We start from the raw sequence: 19992 nt of genomic DNA on the forward strand, positions 1-19992 counted from the left end.
CCTGGGAAGGGTCTACTTTTGTTTCCATCCACAGCCACCTTTGGAACTGCCAGCAAAAGGAGAACAAAGCCATTTCTTCCCCAGCAGGGTTTGTTTCGGATCCACTTGGCACCATCCTGCTTGTTGAGCTCTTATGTATTTTTTCCACCCCAAGTCATACAAATTTAGTAGCAATGAGTCACTGGCGTGCTCCCTGACGCCTACTTCCTCTTATTTGTACTTTTCCCATCTGAGTTTCCATGTCTAGAATGGCTTCTGGGAATTTCTCCTCTCTGGCTTCTGAAATCAAGTTCTACCCAGTTCATGGGATGAGGTCTTACCTGGGAGCTGGGGCTCCCACATACTGGGACTCCCACGCACTGGGGGTCAGTAGCTCCTGTGTGGACAGTCATATTTCTGCCCCAGAGGGCCCAGCCACAGAGATCTGAGCTTCTGCCAGAGCACTAGCTGGCCTGGAGGCTGAGGGGCAAGGGCCACTATCCCAGTGCCTGGTAGCACCATCATCAGGCTTGAGATGACTGTTGGGGCATCTTAGAGGGAACAGAAACCCACTTCCAGGATCACAAGCAGGAGACCTCTTGGAATTTACAAATTCCTTGTAGCATTGTAGCTTTTGTCCCAGACCTCTCAACTCTGGAAAACGAACTCCAGGGCCAGCGGCCAGGTGTTTGGGATGAATCCATTTGCATTTACAACCTCCCTAATAGGATCCGAGCAGGGGGAAGGAATACAGGGTCAACGACAACCAGCCACAGGGAGAACTGCACGTCTCCTTGTGGGCTCCAGTCTATTTTGCAAGAATCTGCTGGAGTGTCCCGACAAATGTGGTGGTCAGCCAGGAAGTGAGGAACCCTTTCCTAGAGCGTGGGTGAGTTATCCCCCTTGCTCTCTTGCTTCCCACAGCAGCAGCCTGCAGACCTGCGGGCAGTCCACACTGGTCCGGGTGGGGTGGGGAGCATGGGGTGTGCTCTGCGGGGGGGAAATGGACTCAGAAAGAGCCGAGGACACTGACTGCCCCTGTGGCTGGCAGGGGAAGGAGAGCAGGGCACCAGGTGTGGCGGGGCTGTGCGCAAAGGCCAGCGGGGCACCAGGTGTGGCGGGGCTGTGCGCAAGGCCAGCCGCACCCAGAGGAGGCAAGGTGCTGGGAGGCTCTTGTTGAGGACCTGAGTTGAAAAGGAACAATGGAGATGAAGTTCTCTTTTTTAGAAAACAATTTGTTATAAAGATTTTCTATTTATTTGAAAGAGTACAGAAAGGGAGAGACAGAGAGAGAAACCTTCCATCCCCTGAGATGGCCACAATAGCCAGGGTTGACCCAGACCGAAGCTAGAAGCCAGGAGCTTCCGCCAGGTCTCCCCTGTGGGTGCGGGGGCCCAAGGACTTGGGCCATCCTCTTCCACTTTTCCCAGGCATATTAGCACGGCGCTGGATCAGAAGTGGAGCAGCTGGAATGTGAACTGACACCTGTATGGGATGGTTATGCTGGTGCCGACTCCAGAGGAAGTTCTTTTGTAAGAGCTGAAGCTGACAGTCCCCTGGAGCCTTAGAAGGGGAGGCAGGAAGCAGGGTGAGGGCAAGGGACCTGAGGAGGGTCAAGGATGGTCCCCTTCCTATAGAAAGGGAAGTTTAAGGAATTCCTGGCCATGTAGTGCCACTGGTCTTGTAGCCTACAATGCTCGGGCTCCAGCCCTGCCCTCTATGTGTTGGCCACTCAGAGGGCTCCTCCTGCAGCACCTGAGACTTTGCTCGAGGGCTTCCTGTGGCCTCAGGAGCAGTGCCCATAAAGCCAGCAACTTTGCCCCGGGAGCAGTCGTCAATCAAGATATGATTTGGGGGCTGGTGTTGGTGCAGTGCTTAAGAGGTTGCTTTTGATGCTGTATTCCTTAACACAGTGCCTGGCTTTAAGTCTCTGCTCCCCTCTCAATTTCAGCTTTCTGTTACTGCACACCTGGGAGGCAGCAGATGACAGCTTAAGTATTGGGTCCCTGCTGCTCATGGGGGAGACCTGGAAGGAGTTTCAGTTTTGGCCCAGCCCAGCCCCAACCATTTCAGGCACTTGGGGGAGTAATTCAGGGGCTGAGAGAGCCTGCCCCAGATCTGCTGGTGGAGAATCTTCCATGGGACCTTGTCCCAGGCCATCTGCAATTACAGTAAAGCATGAGAGGCTCTGCCCATTGTAGGATTCCTACAGAGTAGGTGGCTACGGGACTTGTGCTGGAAAAGGTGCCAGCCCAGGGCTCAGGACCCCAGAATTCTGTTTGCCACTCAATTTCTGCCTCTTCACCCAGAGCCTGTGGGTAGTCACATTGCCCAGTCTGCAGGTTTCTCCCCTCCACCCCATTACGTCAGCTCTGTGAAGGGATTGATTCTATCCCCTGGTTATGGAGGAAGTCATCAGCCTGCCACGAGTGAGCATGTGTGCACACACACAAGACACAGGGTCACTGTGTCACTCAGCAAGAAGGAAGCCAGTCAGAGAAAGAACTCTTAAAACTGGCTCCCCAGTGCTGCTGTGAGGGCCCCAGCAAAGCTTGGAGTCCTGGGATTAAGAACCCCAACCTTACCCAGGTCTGGGGGGAGACACAGTCTCTGGGCAGGGAAGCCTTCTCCAAGCTCTGCTGCCTGGAGGGTCTCCTACACAGACTACATGACCTTGGCTGCCAGGACCATTGCTGGGAGGAACTGGGCTATGCAGAAGCAGGAGGTGCCTGAGGATGCATGCCCGTGCCAGGAGGAAAGATGGCTGGGACATGGCGGGATGTGTATCTGGCCATTTGCCCCCAGGAACTTGGCATTTTGAGAAGCAGCCATAGGCAAATCAGGGCTAGGAGAGGGTTTGACCTAACTAGATGGGGTGACCCAACTCTTCCAGCTGCACCCAGGGAACAGGGAAGAAAAGACTCTGGGAAGGTTTCCAGGACTGCTCACTGCCAGCCAAGGCCAGTTGTTCAGGATGGCAGGTCCTTGAAACCAAGGCAGGGCCACTGGTGTAGACAGATGCGTAGGCGAACAGGGGACCACAGCCATGTTCCTGAGGCCAATGGGACCAACTTTATTCTGAGGCTTTAAGATGTGGGAGGTTGGAGAAAGGAGAAATAAATGCTGACCCCCTGGTTCTGGCTCGCAGATTGTTAAGGCACAGGAAGATCCTAGTGTGAGGGAGAATGGGTACGCTTGGAGTGTAGGCCACCCACCACCTTCCAGGGAATGCCCACTGACATCCTCCATCTACAGGCAATTTAGAGACAAGGGTGGCTGTAGTCATTTCTTTTTTTTTGTTTGGATACCAGAGGGTGAACCTTTATATATATATATATTTGTTTACTAATATTTCGTTCCAAATATTTACTCTTGTGAATTGTTTGTGTTCCTTGGAAGCCTTCGGGAACTGATGTTTGCACTGTTGATTTGTTTTAGCTTCCCTTCAGTTGAAAAACTAGCTCTTATGCTACTCTTCCCTGCTAATCCTCCCGGTTTTTCTCTCAGCCCACAGAACTCATCATGGCTTCGGGATCTCAACGGCCCTTTCCCTTCGTGCCTTGTGTCCCTCTTGCCAGCGTTCTGTCAATGCCACATGTAGCCAGAAGGCGACAAAAGCCAGGCAGTCACAATTTTGTGGGTAGGAATGTTAGACAAAAGGAGCAAATTAGTGCTCTTCTAATCAAACCCAACTCTACCTGCTAGAAAACAGGCACCTCCATCTGATCTGCATCTCCCCCTCCCCCTGCTGTGATGTGCTCCTGCAGGGGAAACATGACCACTCTCTCAACTCAGCAGAATGTGACGCCGTGTCTGAGTGAAGCGGCCTCTCAGGTGTGCCCAGCCCTGAATCTGATGCTGCTTACAAGTTCTTGAGGATGAGGTCACTCGCAATACGCCAGTCCTCCTGGATTCTCCTTTCATTGCTGCAGACCTGCTTCGGGGCGGAGAGAACCTAGGATGAAAGGTACACCGCCCCTTGGGAGTGGAGGGCCTGCGGAACATGGCCACGTGGGGAAGGGGCTGTCCTCCCCATGCGACGTGAATAGCCACACTTCCTCTCACCATACGGAAAACGAGACGTCATCAAGTTAATAAGCTGATTGGTTATTTTACCTCTAAAGAACCAATGTCTATGCTAATCATTTACTGACTCCCCAAGTATTTCCTGAGCATTATGCAATCTTAGACAGATGAAATCAATGGGACTTATTTAGAGAAAGAAGGTTCAAGAATTCCAGGCCAGTAATTTGTATGTAATAAGCTCCCTAATTATTCTTACTTATGTGTAGTTATTATTAGATATTTCATTCTGTAAAATCCAGCCACATAAGAGCTGATTTAAATTTGGCTCCTTAAAAGGCAAATGCTTCTAACAGTGCAACCCCTGGAGTCACACCCTACAAATCAGAGCGCCCGTTCCAAGAGGCTGCCTATGGGGCCGTGCACAGAGCAGGAGCTGGAAGAGAAACTGAGGGCCTCATGGTTTTCTCTTCCTCCTTCCAGCTAACAGAAAGGACGCTCCTGGTGTGGACGGGCATGTTGCAGCCTTGAAAGGAGGCTGGGCGCCTGCCGAGGAAGAGGGGCAACAAGCGGGCCACTTGCGAGCAGGCAGACCACGCCTGGTTTCCATGTCCATCGTGAAGTGAGCTGTTCCACAAACACTGTCGCTGAGCCCATTCCTAACAGCCACCGGCCCCAGCACAAAGCCAGGCTCCTGTGACATCTGGAAGTTCAGGGTTCTTGCCCTGCCCAGCCAGACCCCAGCCCTTGCCTGGCCTCACCTACCCTGGAGATATCAGCCGGACACAGCTGGAATCAGGGACCCGAGCTCCTGCCCATGCCTGCCCCAGGGTAACATGTCTGCACTGCCCACATTGTGTCTCGTACCCGTGGGGTGATTGTGGGCCTAAGTGCTTCAAGTCCCGTACCCGTGGGGTGATTGTGGGCCTAAGTGCTTCAAGTCCCGTACCTGTGGGGTGATTGTGGGCCTAAGTGCTTCAAGTGCACATGGCTGTGACTGCACTAGGCCTGTGAAGGCACATGTATCTGCAGGTGCAAACAAGCAGCACCAGTGTTGGGGCCACCGCAGGTTAATGACGAAAGCAGCCTCTGCCGCTTAAGAAGACTATCAGTTATTTACGAAAATGAGACCAACCTGGATATCTATTCCATTTCTATATATTTTTAGCCAAAGAAGTCATTATTTCCTCCAAGGGCTCTATCCCGTGTAGGTGGGTATGGAGGGGGGTGGACTTCCCATTAGCTGCCCTTGTGATCCCGAGGGTTGTTGGGGAGGCAGTGAGGTTACCTCCCACAGGCCCCTGTCCACTTCCTGACATGCAGGCTCGTGTGACCTGTGTAGAACTGAGTGGCTATCAGGGAAGGACACAGTTTCTAGTCCCAATCTTGATGTGTTCCTGTAAATGTGCCCATCTGTATGATAAAGGCACTGGTTTCACTTCACTGTGGACTTTTATGAGAGACAAATAGCTAGAAGAGAATCCTGAAAAACACACATGTGCAGGCTGTGTTAATCTGGAAACAAGACAAATGAATAAGCAAGCAGCCAACACTACGTTAGGAAGCACAGTACAAACTCCGATAACTTATTCAAATCCACACAGAAGCTGTCTCCTCCCTAGCCTGAAATTATAAAACCATCGGACAGTTTTATTTACACCCAGATTCATTAAGGGGAAGCCTCCCCTCTGGGCATGTGGACCCTGTGACACCAGCTGAAGACAGTCTGAAGTCACAAAGATTTGCAAGACCCTGAAAACATTTCTTACCTCACCTTTACCTAATGTCACCATCTGTTCTGTATACATTTTCTACTTTCTATAATGGGACCATACAATTATACATGCACATGCATAATTTAAAAATGAATGTGTTAATTGGGGGTGAATGCAGAACAAAAGCTTTGGCTTGATGGGGTGTATGACCAAGGTCTGGGGGCACGCCCCAGGGACGCAGTGTGTGCCTGGCAGGCTGGCCGTGACAGTGCTCTCAACAGGCACAACAGTTCAGTGTTAACACAGGAGGAGAGATCATTTGCCACGTAAGCCCTACAGTTAACCAATCACTGTGCTGCCACTGGGGTTGGGCTGTCCATGGAGCTGGGCTCTGCGAACGGCCACCCTGGGACAGGAGGTTCTACTGACTTCTCATGAGTCGAAGTGTATCCTCCTAACAAACATGCAGAAATTCTGAGTATCTCAAGAGTGTGGACTTATTTGGAAATGGGGTTGGTGCACACCGGAACAGTTGGGCCCAGATCCAAGTGCACGGTGTTCTCATGAGGCCATGGAGTGTGGACACAGGTGCACATGGGAGAAGATCACACAGAGAGGAGAGTGCTGGACCAGCTGAGGACCTGCCGGAGCTGCAAGGCACTGGAACAGACCCTGCCCTGGCAATGCAAAGTGAAGGTGGACTTGCTGATGCCAAGAGCTTGACTTCCAGGCGTCAGGACGGTGAATCCTGTGATACTTGTCATGGCAGCCCCAGGACACCAGAGGCCAACAGCCTGCTGGGTCACTGCCCACTCTGATGCTCAGACTGCCAAAGGCAAAATAACCAACACTTCCTTGCTGGCACATGTGCTGAGACACTTCACCAAGGCCTTGCTGTGCCTCCAGACTGACAATGCTGATCCCCAGGCCTCCCTGGGGCAACCCCGACAGGAAGCACGGTCCCAATCAGGGCAGCTGGCATGAGAGCTTTGGATTCGGAGGGACCCTCCCTGCCTGCTGTACAGCTTCTCCTAGCAGAGACCTCTGTCACTCAAGACCTCAGACATTCTGAGCCTTGGCCCTGGGCACAGCTGTTACTGCAAAGTCAGGAGCCCTGCCCGCCAGCACGGGAGCCCAGCACGAGAGAATCAGCAGCCAAGTGGGACCGAGCATCCCAGCCCACTGGCATCTCCTCCTGAGCTTTAGGAGAAAGGGCAGGTCTGTTTTTAAGAGGCAGCTGGCAAGCAGGCTGGACACACAAGATGACAAGGAATCAGGGGCAAATTCAATTTGTATTGGTTCACCCCATGTATAATTAAAGTTCAAATATGCCAATCACAACTCCAAGATAATTTCTGCCAGGCCTATAAGCTATGAAATAGCTGGCATGCGGCTATGCCATCTTTTAACTTCAGAGCTTTACATTTTCTGTTTCTTATTTTAGTAATTAGCTTTACTAAGAGAAACTGTACCAGGAGCTAGTGGTTGGGACACGCACATTGTTCATCCAGGGCTTGGCTTCTAGTCCTGGCTCTGCTCTCGAGCCCCATTTCCTGAGGGTTGTACCTACGAGGCCGCAGTGACTACCCAAGGGGTTGGGTCTCTGTCGCGCATGTGGGAGACTCAGACTGAGCTCCTGACTGACAGCTTATGAAAAGGGGGTTTGCAGACACAGAGACAGACACACAAGGAGCCGAGACAACATGACGACATGGAGGACACCCTTTAGAGACAGAGGGCTGGCACGATGTGCCCAGAAGCCAAGAGATGCCAGGAACTGCCACACAACTCCCAGGAGACAGGGAGATCACCTGGAATAGACCCCCCAGGGCCATCACAAAACCGACCCCTTCAGCATCTGACCTCAGCCTTCTGCCTTCCCACCTGGCAGACAGAAAAAGTATCCTTATTTGAAGCCACCTGATTTGTGCTACTTGTCAAGCAGAGTAGGAGGGGAATACAGTATCCTTCTGGTGGCAACTATTTCAGGCACAGGTCATCGGTCTGGAAAAGTATCTCCCTACCAGATCATTTATTGGCAACAAAGGATAAAAGAGCAAGTTGACAGGGAGGAAAGCAGGCAGGCAGCATTCTGGGCAGGTGAGCCAGGTTGACGGCACTCTGTTGGGTGGGGGGACCTCACGGCCTCCAATTTGGTGAGCCAAGGACAGCTCGCTGTTCCTGTGCTAGCCCTGCCCTCCAAGCACGGCCTGGATCCACTGATGGGGGAACGGGAAGATAAATGCACAAATGAATAAATGCACAAATATATAAATGCCCTGTGTTCTGCAAACATATCCAGGTCCAGAGAATCTTCTAGATTGAACATGACTAAAGGTTAACTAAATAAAGATGTTATCTTGGACAATGTGAGTCAGCAGTGAAATAGCTGGGCAAGTCTAAATGCACTTTGCAGACAACATCCCTGTGTGAATGCTACTTTCTTGATTCTGATCATCACACAGTCCTTGTCTTTTAGTAAATATACACTTATATTTTACCTGGAATTCACTCTCAAATGGCTCAGAAGAAACTTCTCATAGACAGAGATATAGACATAGGTGATAGATTGAGAAAAGGAGGAAGAAATTGAGCTGGACGTTTTCCCAGAGAGGGGTTATGATGAGTAGTAACTGTGGTTCTGGCATCCTGTTGCAGCTTTCTGTAGAACTGAAGTGATTTCACAATAAAAAGTGTGTGAAATACCACCATAGATGATACAATGGCTGTCATTCACCAAGCGCTTCCTGGACCAATGAGCCACAATCCCAAGAGGCCTTTCCTTTAGTATGGTTCCCAGTGACCTCCAGCATAACCAGAGTCCAGGCAGAGCCGCTCTGGCTGAGAAGGGACCCGACAGCGGGAAGCCTTCACCTACAAGGCTCCGACAGACCTGGAGCCTGCCCACGGCACAGCAGAGCAGGCCAACAGACAGACCTTCCAGGCAGTCACACCCAAACCACCAGAAGAGGGTGGGTGCAATCTCAGGCATTTGGTGTTTGTGAAGACTTGAATCTAACTGTAGCAGTGCAGCCCAGACCCAGTTCACCTGTGCCTGCTAGGTTGACTTCTTCCTGCCCTGACAGGGACTCAGCAGAGGGAGGTGTGGCATCTTCTCAATGGTCTACACGTTCTTATTTCTCTATGTGCTGTTCTTATACACAGAAATTCTTATTTTAACTTAAGAAAATCAGAATGCAAAGGTCACGTGACTCTAAAGGAAACGTTAACAGAAACAGGAGCAGGTCCAGCTGACCTGGGTGTTGCGCTCATGAGAGGAGGCCTGACAACCATGATACACACCTAGAACAAGAAGGGGATTTGAGCAAAGAACAAAAAGTGTACATTTTAACAAGGCAAGTCATGTCATGTACGTCAAGGGAGCCCATCGGAACTGGAATGCAAAGTCGGGATGTGTCAGGTGCAGGGCCACAGGGTGAGAGACACTGCCCCTGCCACCCAGGAATATGTCAACTGGCTTAACAGAGAGGTAACTGGAGCGTCAGAGGAAGCAGCAGAAACTTTTCAAAAAATCATGGCCAACATATCTTCCTCAATTCATGTCAACAAGCCATCGATTCAAGAAACCCCACCCCCAAGTTAGATATATAGAAAGAAAAGTTACTTTGCATATCACAGAGAAACTGCTGACAAGGAAAGATTAGGAGATATAATCAAAGCTGTGGCGTGTTTTTGTTCACATAATAGCTTTTTTGATAATCCCCTTGTTTGTTTTCTCTGTAATCATTATTTTGTTTTCTAGTTAATGGGGAAGGAAGCCACCAAAGATGAACAATTCTTAGTCTCTAGGAAGAAAAATGGTTTTGTAAATGTGGATATCTGCAGCTGCTGAATGGACACCTGATACTATGCACTTACTCTCCTGGCTGGAGAACTCTTAGATCACAACACGAAAAAATACGAAACTGCAGGATTAGGGTCACGCGCATGATCAAGACATTTCCAAGAGGATAACAAAATGTATCACACATTCCATAAATAAATACGCTTTCCATATGTAAAATACAGCCGGCCTAGGGCTCTGCAAACCTTGCTGTAAAGCAATCATCAGACCATCTACTGATGGTGAAGCTGCGAAGGGATTGCACTGTGCCATAGGAACCCCAGAATCCTTCACAGAAGGACTCAGATAACAGTCTGTGTTGGTCCAGAGGTTTCTATAGAACATCACAGGGACGTGGCCTTCCAAGTTGAGATGGAGACTGAATCTAGCTTTGTATCACTTGTCTGTCAGGACAGCCTCCGTGAACCCTGCAGCAATGACCACTTACAGGTGGTGGGAGCTCACAGCTGATGTGAAGCACCTAGCAAGTGGTCAGAGCAGAGGCTCGGCTGGTAAGCACAGCTTCACGACTCAGAGTTCAGGAGCCCTGACCCAGGTGCTGCAGCTGGCTACTTGTTCGCTCTGTGGCCTGGGAAAAGTCACCTGCCTCTGGCAGCTGCTGCAGCAGCAGGGATTGGATCAGGGATGGTCGCAAACAGTGGGTGGGAGGACCGAAGGAATTCCCATGGACACTGCTTGGAGCAGGCCAGGTTCACTGCATTTTAACAGAATTAGTGCTGGTTACTACTAACTAGGTCGACACCGTCAGCCCCCCAGAAGGGCAGGGAACACCCAGTGACCTACAGGAGCTACAGGAATGTGGTCAGGAAAGACAGAACATTCTGGAAGCTCTCTTTGTTTCCTGCCTGGAGACAAAACCCTTGCCTCCTAGATTTGGGAAGGAAAAACACACAGTACAGGTCCCCATGTAGCCCAGGAGTTATCAGAAGCACAGGACAGAGAACAAATGTTAATATTTAACCAAATAATAGTTATTTGAAAGACGCATTCTGGCTTTGCCAGATTCTCCCACCTGGAGCTTTCCCATTCCTGGTCATCCTTGTCTTTCTCATCTTTACTGTCTCCAGTGTGTGGGTGTTTCTGCACAATTCGCATTCCACCAGCTTTCACTGGAATGAAAACAGAGAGAGTCAGGATTAATATTGGACTAGACATACTGAGGGCCAGGCGGCTGCTCGTGGCTGCAGATGGAGACCAGCAGTGACCACTCCCATCCTAGCCACGTCCCTGTGGTTTGGAAGACACGCTCTAGGACACAGCACTCAGTGTCACTTCTTACTCCAGGTCTATGCAGCAACTTCCAAGGCTTGCAGTTTCCCATCTGGTTGCCTTCCTTCATAGCAGCTGTGTAACCAAAAATGTTGCTGCTTGCTTTAGGATCTGTACATCTCCTGGACACAGATATCTTTGATGCTTTTCATGGGGTGCCATTGCTCTGGCTGACGTGGGCCAGTTATGGTGCCAGCCACAGAGCCCAGGGAGGGGCCACAGACACAGCCAGGGAGGGCTGCTGTCCCCAGCCTGTGCTTTGGAGTCCGTCTGTTGGCAGATGTCAGCTCTGTTTCTAGAAACAGCTGTATTGGTGCATGATTCACATCCAGTACAATTTGCCTGTGTTGGTTGTCCCAGCCAGTCGTTTTCCATGTATTTACACCTGTTCAGCCCTCATCACAGTCTGTGACAGTTCTGTGACTCCAGACTAAAACCCCATCGCCAGCAAGGGTCAATCTTGCTCTCCTCCCAGAGCCTGGTAACCGGGCGTCTGGATTTGTCTCTCCTGGGCAGATGACATGCATGGGATCACAGAGCAGGTGGCCTCAGACACCAGCTGCATCCCCTGTTTTTAGGGCTCATCTGTGTGGTGACGGCAGGAAGCTGGGTCCAGGAGTGGAGATGGAACTTGAACCCAGCCACTCTGGGACAGGATGCAGGAAATCCAAGTGGCATCTTAACGTCTAGGTCTAACGTCTGCCTCCCATTTTATTTTTCATGTGTAGATCTTGCATTACTCTGTGTCTCAAATTCACGAGGCTTATTTATTTATTATTCAGTGCCTTTATTTAATAGCATCTTTCTTCTTGTGTCTTCAACTCCTTTATGTGTTTTGTTGTCTTTAGGAATATGTGACTTACAGCTGCAGGGCCAGTTCCTTGTTCTCCTTGGTCCTGGGACATCTCTTACGACGGCTTTTTCTGTCTGTAGGTTCCTGGTCTTCTGCAGGTGACTGTGGCCGAGGGCCTGGCTTTCACTGCACTTTATTGGTGAGGATGTCATGGAGCCCACAGTGCCAACAGCAAGCCTGTTCTGTCTGACTGAGAATTTCGGAGCCTGTAGCTTGGGATCGACTGTTTACAGGCAGTATTTTAAATTTTTGTTGGAAAGTCAGATATACAGAGAGGAGGAGAGACAGAAAGGATCTTCCATCCAATGATACACTCCCCAAGTGACCACAATGCCCGGAACTCAGCCAATCTGAAGCCCGGAGCCTGGAGCTTCTTCTGGGTCTCCCACACAGATGTAGAGCCCCAAGGCTTTGGGCCGTCCTCAACTGCTTTCCCAGGCCACAATCAGGGAGCTGGATGGGACGTAGGACCATGGGGATTAGAACTGGCACCCATATAGAATCCCGGCCTGTGCAAGGCAAGGACTTTAGCTGCTAGGCTACCATGCTGGGCCCTACATGCAGTCTTAAACCCTAGATTCTCTCGGTTACATTGCCTGACACTAGAAATGGAGACCAAAATTAAATATTGAGGCAGTTGATGTAATTTCTCAGTCCCTCAAAATGTGAGATCTCAGAGGTATGAATGCTTTTGGCCAAAGGGAGAACTATAATTGTCCACTGGATGTACTTTTGAAATTCTTTCCCACCTCTCTTCACCCAATGCCCACCAGAAACTGATTAAAGATGGTGGCTGTGGGCTGAACTGTATTCTCTTAAAATCCATAGCCCAGAGTCCTAACCCAGTGGGTAACCTCAGACTGGGGCTAAGGATGAGGGATGCTCAAAAAGTTCATGGAAAATGCATACTGAAAAAGTTGCCTGGATTTCAAAATATTTTTGCACATATTAAAATTCCATTTGTCTGCAAATGCCCATTTTGAAGTGCCCTCCTGTGTTGAAGACAGGACCTTTAAGAAGGTAACAGAGTTAGAATGAAGCCATTAGGGTAAGCCTACTACTCCAATAGTAGTGGGGTCCTTATATGAAAAAGCAGAGCCTCGGGATTGCCATAGTGGAAAGTCGTGTGAGCGCAGTGTCATCCATGGGGTAAGGAGACGGGTCCTGGGAGACTCCAGCCCGCAAGCACCTTGAGAAATCAGTGTCTGATAACCAGGGCATTTTGTTACAGCAGCCAGCTAACTAAAGCAGGTGCCCACTTTCAAATGACCTCTGAATCACTGCAATTGGACATAGATAAAACTTTCCAAGTACAACTACTCGATGTGCTTCCAAACCTCCTGGAAGCACAAGAGGCCATGCAGCCACTGACACAGGTGACCGGCAGGGACTGTCAAGGTAGCGTTTGGAATTTCCAAGGAAAGCTGCACAAGTTCCCACGGAGCGGCCTGTCCCTTGCACTAAGCAAGAGTGCAGGCAGCAGCATTAACAGTTGCAGTTAATTCAGTTTCTAGAACAATTAACTTCATTAATCCCTCTCACTATGCTTGCTGATTAATGCAGCAATAAAAAGTGGCACCGAGAATAATAACTCAGGGCCAAGACAGACTCAGGGTAACCTGCGATGCTGGCAAAAATATGACAGCACGTAGTTACCGCGATTGTTTTCTGGTTGTCTCTAGAACCTTTCACTTGTCAAACTACAAAGGGAGAATTGTTGTGCTGCAGGAATCCTTGCAGGGTTATTTGCAAATCTAAGTCTTTTACGAGAGGCATTAGAGAACAAGATCTCTGATCTCCGTAGCAGTGGCTGTTACTCATACAGGAGCATCGAAGGTAAGAAAACAGCAAGCTTCCTGACAGCAAAGTGCTGTGCAAGAGCGGAAGGGCATGAATCCTGGAACCAGAGCTCACAGTCAAACCCCAGCTCCATGCATGTAAGTGCGTGTTTACACATGTGCACATAAGTGTTCCCGAGCCAGCTGTTGAAGCTCCCATCTGTACACACAGAGTGGTAGGGGACAACTGAGGATTAAACAGCCAACACACTGGAAATATCTCCAGCTGGGGCCTGGCATAAGGGATGGGCTCCCCCATTAGCCAGCCTTATCAAACATGTTTGAAAGCCCTGTTTACTTCTTGCAAAGACCTACATGGAGCTGAGATCCATCGGTTTTAAAATCTTTCCCCTGCAGATCCCTCCCATGGAAGTAGAGCTGGCAAGGCAGCTCCTGGGAGATGCCCTGTCAAGTGCCTGCCCCCTGGTGTGGACCATAGTGTCAGATGACTGTTGTGGGCTAAGGAGTTGATTAGTGCTCCTTAGCCTGGGCAGGAACAGGAACGGGGCTTGTGGCTAAAAACACCTAGACTAACTGGACTCATCTGTATCCAATATCCTGCTGAATGAGGATGTGGTGGAAAGAGTATATAAGAAGAGGTGAAGGGGCAATAAAGCAAGACTTCGCAGAGACTTCCGCCATCACTGGTCTCTTGTCGGTGCTTCATCCCCAGACCCGTTACTGGCTCTGCTGGCCAGAGCAGATGACCACTGCCAGCATGACATCACCATCCGGTGGGTAAGTTTCTGGGCAGCCTCAGGCTAACCCTCCCTCTTCTGCTCTTCTTCACTGTCATGACCTGTACCATAACTGCAAGGCATGGGGAGGGACCCAGTCACCCCAAACCACGTGGGATCCCAGCAGTCTGCCCCTTGATCAATTACAGACCTGGCTGGTCTTCCTTCCAGGAAGCAGAGAAGCACGGTGCAGAATCGGACAAAGCACTGGCTTGTCCGAGCCTGGCCATGATGGCTCCTGGCAGAGGGAGGACGAAGCATTTTGAGATAAGCAGCTCTCTGCAGAGCAGTGCTCTGTCCAAACAGTAGAGGGAGTGGAGGAAGCTGTGTCCACACCTGACCTCAGCAGGTGAGCAAATACGAAGGAGGCAGGTGACTGCAGTAGGTCCTGGGGCCTGGCAAAGAGCTGGGTTCCATGCAAGGGAGTATTAAGGCAGAAACAAAATCATTGCTAACCAGCTGACCACGAAAAAGACAGTGTTCTGGATGATTGGGGTGGGGTGGGCAACGGACCCACAGGGGTCTTGAGCAGTGGGAGTGAGTAGAACCAACAGGGTCACTGACGGGAGGAGCACAGGGGAGCCAGTGGCCTTTGGAGTGGAGCCAGGAGCCCACAAGTCAAGGAATAGGGGTAGCCTCAAGGAACCAGAAAGGGCAAAATATGAATTGTGTTTTTTCTTTCTTGTTTTCTGCTATTGTTAACAGAATACTCAATACCGGAAAGTCAAATGAAATAGGCTGGAGTTGGGGTGTAGCAGGCTAGGCATTAACTGCAATGCCAGCACCCCATTTGGGCACTGGTTCGTTTCAGCTGCTTTACTTCTGATCCAGTTTCCCTAACGTGTGGGAAAAGTGGCAGAAGATGGTCAATATGCTTGGGCCTCTACCCCTACATGGAAGACCTAGAAGAAGCTCCTGGCTGCTGAGTTAGGCCTGGTGCAGCCTTGGCCACTGCAGCTATCTGGGGAGTGAGCCACTGGACAGAAGATCTCTTCCTTTCTTTGTAAGCCTGACTTCTAAATAGACAAATAAGTCTTTCTTAAAAGTGAAATTTATTCCTTACAGTTTTGGGAAGCTGGGAAGCCTGAAACCAAAGTGCTGACATCTGGTGAGGAGCCATTTCCTGCTATGTCAGGACATGGTGCTGGGAAAACATGGCGAGATGAAACAAGTGTGGTGCTGAGGTCTCGCTTCTTTTTCTCTGTCTTCTTCGTGGTGTCTCAGTGCCCCACCCTCAAGGCTTCATCCTTCCAAAGGCCATGCCTCCGAACACCAACACGGGAGTTTGGGGATTAAGCTTGCAACACGTGGTGCTTAGGGGCACACACTCACACTGCAGCCTCCAGAGAACACGAGCCCACCAGCATATTCTCTTCAGCCTCGTAACACCCGTTTTGGACTTCTCACCTCCCACACGATAAGACAGTGAAGTTTTGTTTTTCAAATCACAGTGTTTGTTGTGACCTGCTATTTGCTACTGCAGCACAGAAACTGATTTGGTCTGGGTGCCACTTCTACGGTGCCATAAAGCCCATGGGGTCTTGCGTTGGGCAGCCCCTGGAAGCAGCTGCATGTCACACAGCTGCAGGAACTCCCAGGGCGAAATAGGCTTCAATCTGTTCACTGTTCAGATTTCAGGTTGTCCATGACAACAGCTGAGTACCACTTACCCTGTAACTCACCTAGCACTTTCTGCAGAAGTGAATATTCCCTTTAGCAACACGAGGTTTTTCATTGGGAGGCAGAAAGCACCCGCAAAAGCCAGCAGGAATGCTCAGTGCTTCGGCAGCGATGAAAAGCAGAGGCTCGTGATCTAAGGGCCGGGGAAGGGGGCCTGCACTTGTCTGGGGTTCTTAGGGTCCACCATGACTGGAAGTTTCTGAGAAAATGCAGTAACTATGGGGTGTCTTTGCCCTTGGCATGGTGGCCACTGAAGCAGCCCTCTCACTGCACCTTCAAGCTCTCGGCAGTAACAGGACGGGAACCGCGCGCAGTAAATCTAGGACGGTGGCCAACGGGACTCGACCATTCCCAGCCTTACATGAACACAGCCTCCTTCAGGACTGTGACCCAGGGAGAAATGTCACCGAAACCTGTCAAATGCATAGCTAACTCGTGTCTCACTGATTGAAGGGCTTCACCAACTGCCTTAAAGCCCCTAAAGAAAGCCAAGCCGTCTCCTTCCCGTCTAACTTCCAGTGAATACAGTCATGCTTGGATTTCCATCTGACTCAGTTACAAGAGGTCTGTGAAGTCTACTTTTTGAAAAAAAAAATCCTATGTAAAATCAGTATCTAGTTCAATTTGTGAGGACTCCAGTGACACATGGTCTGGCTCTTCCTGGGAAACGGAGGTGAACAGGGCCAACAAAATGTATTTACCAAAGAGATTCTGTTCACATAACTGCCAAAACTCGGGGAGCCTGGCAGGAGTGAAGAGCAGTGTGCCGGTAATGCTCCCCTCTGCTGTGCAATGCCATTACCGCTGTTAGATGAAACAGAAAGACCCTGGCTAATTCTAACTTTGCTAATCTGGTTCTGCAATAACTCCCATAAAATGGGTCAAATATTGTGCCGTGGAGAGAGTTGTGGCGGGGCGGGGTCCCAAAGCACTCCGACTGGACTACTTGGACAGCAGATGGTAGATGCCAGCACGTCCGTCCACATACAGTGCAGTGCCACCCATCAATCATGTTAGCATGCTTCGTCTCTGCACAACACCAGCCCCGCTCTTCCAAAGCCTTCACAAACGGCCTCCCTGATCTCCCCTCGGGAAGACGCCTGCGAGTCACGGGGTTCACCGTGAGGCTGTGGGGGTTCCCCGTGAGGCTGTGGGGGTCCCCAGGGCCAAAGGGCCTCCAGGCTGCAGAGGTATGCAGCAGACGCTCAGCATGGTTGAACTCGTTTTCCTAATGGCAGTGTCTTCAGCATCCCCGCAGTGGGGCGACTGCTAACTTAGTGGGTTAAAGTGCCAAGTGCTGTGCCTGCAAGCTGTAACACTCCACAAACTTTAGTTTGTGTTCCCAGGTAGCTTCTGCTATCTCTCTGGCTGACAGGGACCCCCACCCGCTTTTAGTCCCCAGGGGAGGAGGGCTGAGAAACAGGCCAGCTGCCAGGAGCAGGAAGATGAGGCCCTGGAGGGCTGCTTACTGAGCGCATGGTGCCAGGCACTGTGCCAGCCCCCGGACATAAGGAGAGCAGTAAGATCCAGTTTGTGCCCATGAGGAGCAGGGGGCAGACAGGCGGTGGCAAGCAGGGTAGGGACAGCGGGGGATGTCAGGAACTGTACGGTAGGGACCTGGTTGAGACAGCAGTAAAGAAACACAAAAGAACAGTAAGACAGACACAGGGAGAGAGTTTTATTATTTCCAATAGAGGATTTAAACACACGTCTGTTATCCAATTTAAGCACTTAATGAAAGCGTTCCTAAAGTTTTCGAGGCAGTTATTTTGATTTACGAGCCATGCTCTTGGCTATTCTTGATCATTATCCTTTATTATGGCGGGTTGCTTTTTTTTAATTTAATCTTCTCTGCAGAATGGTGCCGACTGTGGCAATGCCAGACTAAACAAGAGCATTAAGGGCTTCCTGCCAAGAAAGGCTCCCACACAGGGTCCTGTGGAGACAGTGAGCAGCTGACAGCGCTGGGGAGAGGCCCCTTTCTAGCAGACGCCTCGCCTGGAGCCTGGGGTGCGGGCCTGGAGCCTGGGGTGCGGGCCTTCCTGCAACCTGGCCTTCCTGCAACCTGGCCGGTGTGACTAGATTCTCAGCCCCTCCTGGACTCGGCCCACAGGCTGCAGAGCTGCCCTGAGGTCCTGGGAGTCCCCAGGGGCCTGTGACCCAGGCGGGCTGCACGCCCACATAGAGCTACACAGAGCCATGCTTACAAGGCAGCCCCACCCTGCCACTCGCCTGAAGCCAGCCAAGCCCTGCAGAAGTGGAATGACAGCACTGGCTTCAGAACCCAAGTTCACTGCCACACCAGTGCAAACAAGTTGCCTCCCTTCCCTTTTGGTAAAAATCCATGATTTAATCTCTAATTGAACAATTCAAAGAAAATCAAGAGTCCTGCCTGGACCTTCCCCCAGGGAACCAGCATGCTCCTCCCTCAGCCCCTGCAGGGCCCCATATGGGTATTCTCCCGGTAACTGTTACCCCATCTGGCTTGCTCCAGTGGACACTTTGTAAGGCAACTCCCTGTCCTGGACAGTGCCGCCCTAAGGCTGGGGGCGCAGGCCCGTCAGGAGCTGCAGGTGCTCCTCCCTGCCCAAGCCCAGCTGGGTGGACAGCCGGGCCTGGACCCCTGGGACTGCAGCTAAACATTCTTTTTTTGGAAGGCCCAGGGCCTCAGGTCTCCTTGTGAGGAAGGAAGAAATACAGTAAAAGATATAAAGCCATATGTGTGTGATGGGCGGGACACAGGCAGACACTCCAAAGCCCCAGGCACAGCCCCTGCTCTCACTCCCAGCATCGCCCTGTCACTCACCCCGGGACAGTCTCCTTGGCTGCTCTGATTGCACTGTAAGACACGGCAGGCGGGGGTAGGAGGAAGTGAGCCTCACGGCCAGGAGACCCCGGTGCAGAGGCAGACCCCGGTGCAGAGGCAGACCCCGGCGCAGAGGCAGACCCCGCACGCGCTCCTGGCTGACCTGCCTACCTCGCCTGCAGCTGTAGTCTGCACTTTTCGGGGACTAGGACCCCTGTGCCAGCCAGCAGGCTCCTGGAGCACCCTCTCACCTGCATCCCTCCTGGAGGATCCACCGCTTTGCGTTCGCAAAGGAGAAATGGGGTCTTAGAGGCCTCTGGGGCTGCGGCAGGAGGGGGCGCCCACAGAGAGGCTGCCTACAACCCCACTTTCTCGGGGGATGGGGCTCTGGCTAGCACGGGGCCAGAAAGTGTAACACCTGCTAAATGAGAGAGAGAGAGAAGAGAGAGAGGAGAGAGAGGCAGGCTGGGTGTGGACGTGGACGACAGTGGAGGTCGGGGCCACTGTGATGACTGAAACGCTTTGCGTGGCATTGCTTCTTCAGCAGGCGCGGGGCGCGCTGTCAGCCTGCGGCGCCGTGGTACTTTAGGCACTGCCGTGTAACGGGCTGTTACCTGTACATTTACAGATCGCTGCGTTCTCAGTAACAACCCCCGCCTCCACCACTTTCTGTCGTGTTCTCTGAGTCTGGCCACACCCCCCAGGGGCCCTGCGTGCGCCCGCTCCCCGGGGTCTGCGTGGAACCCGCGGGAGCCCCGGGCGGAGCCCGCACACCCGAGTGCCCCGGCGCAAAGGCCTCAGCAGGGAGCCCTCCCCGCCGAGCTCCCGCGCCCCGGCAGCCGCGGGTTCGAGCCCGCCCTCGTCGCCCGCGCCAAGAGAGAAAGTGGAAACGATCGGTACCGGCGGGCGGGTGTCCAGCTTTAGTCTCTAGTTTCCCTTCGGGAGGCGACGACATGATGCCACCGGGTTGCCGAGGGCCAGGCGGACGTGCGCGCGTGTGAGCGACGCGGGCGCCGAGCGGGCAGCGGGTAGCGGGCAGCGGGGCGCGTGCCCGCGGCGCGGGGCCGCGCAGGGAGGCGGAGCCGCCGGGGGCGCTGACGTGGCACCGCCCCCCCGGCCGGCGGGCATGCGCACTGCGCAGCGCCACGTCGGGAGGCGCGGGGCGGCGGAGGAAGAGGCGGAGGGGAGAGGCGCGCGCGCGGACAGCGCCCCCTGGGCACGCCGGCG

General features: G+C 51.9%; 1 protein-coding gene across 1 annotated transcript in view; it reads right to left on the bottom strand.

The window, feature by feature from the left end:
• LOC121154440 (death associated protein) overlaps positions 1-19786 on the bottom strand; it is a 30848-nt gene extending 11062 nt beyond the window's left edge. The window contains exons 1-2 of the mRNA XM_040977413.1: positions 19666-19786; positions 10595-10691 (exon numbers count right to left, since the gene is read on the bottom strand). Of these exons, the coding sequence (XP_040833347.1) occupies positions 10595-10691; positions 19666-19720 (152 nt within the window). The 5' untranslated portion in view covers positions 19721-19786. The remainder of the gene's footprint in view (positions 1-10594; positions 10692-19665) is intronic.
• Between the last annotated feature and the right edge of the window lie 206 nt (positions 19787-19992).

This window comes from Ochotona curzoniae, unplaced genomic scaffold (genome assembly GCF_017591425.1).
Source record: "Ochotona curzoniae isolate NIBS_2020 unplaced genomic scaffold, NIBS_Ocur_1.0 contig_2754, whole genome shotgun sequence".
Classification (NCBI taxonomy): Eukaryota; Metazoa; Chordata; class Mammalia; order Lagomorpha; family Ochotonidae; genus Ochotona; species Ochotona curzoniae.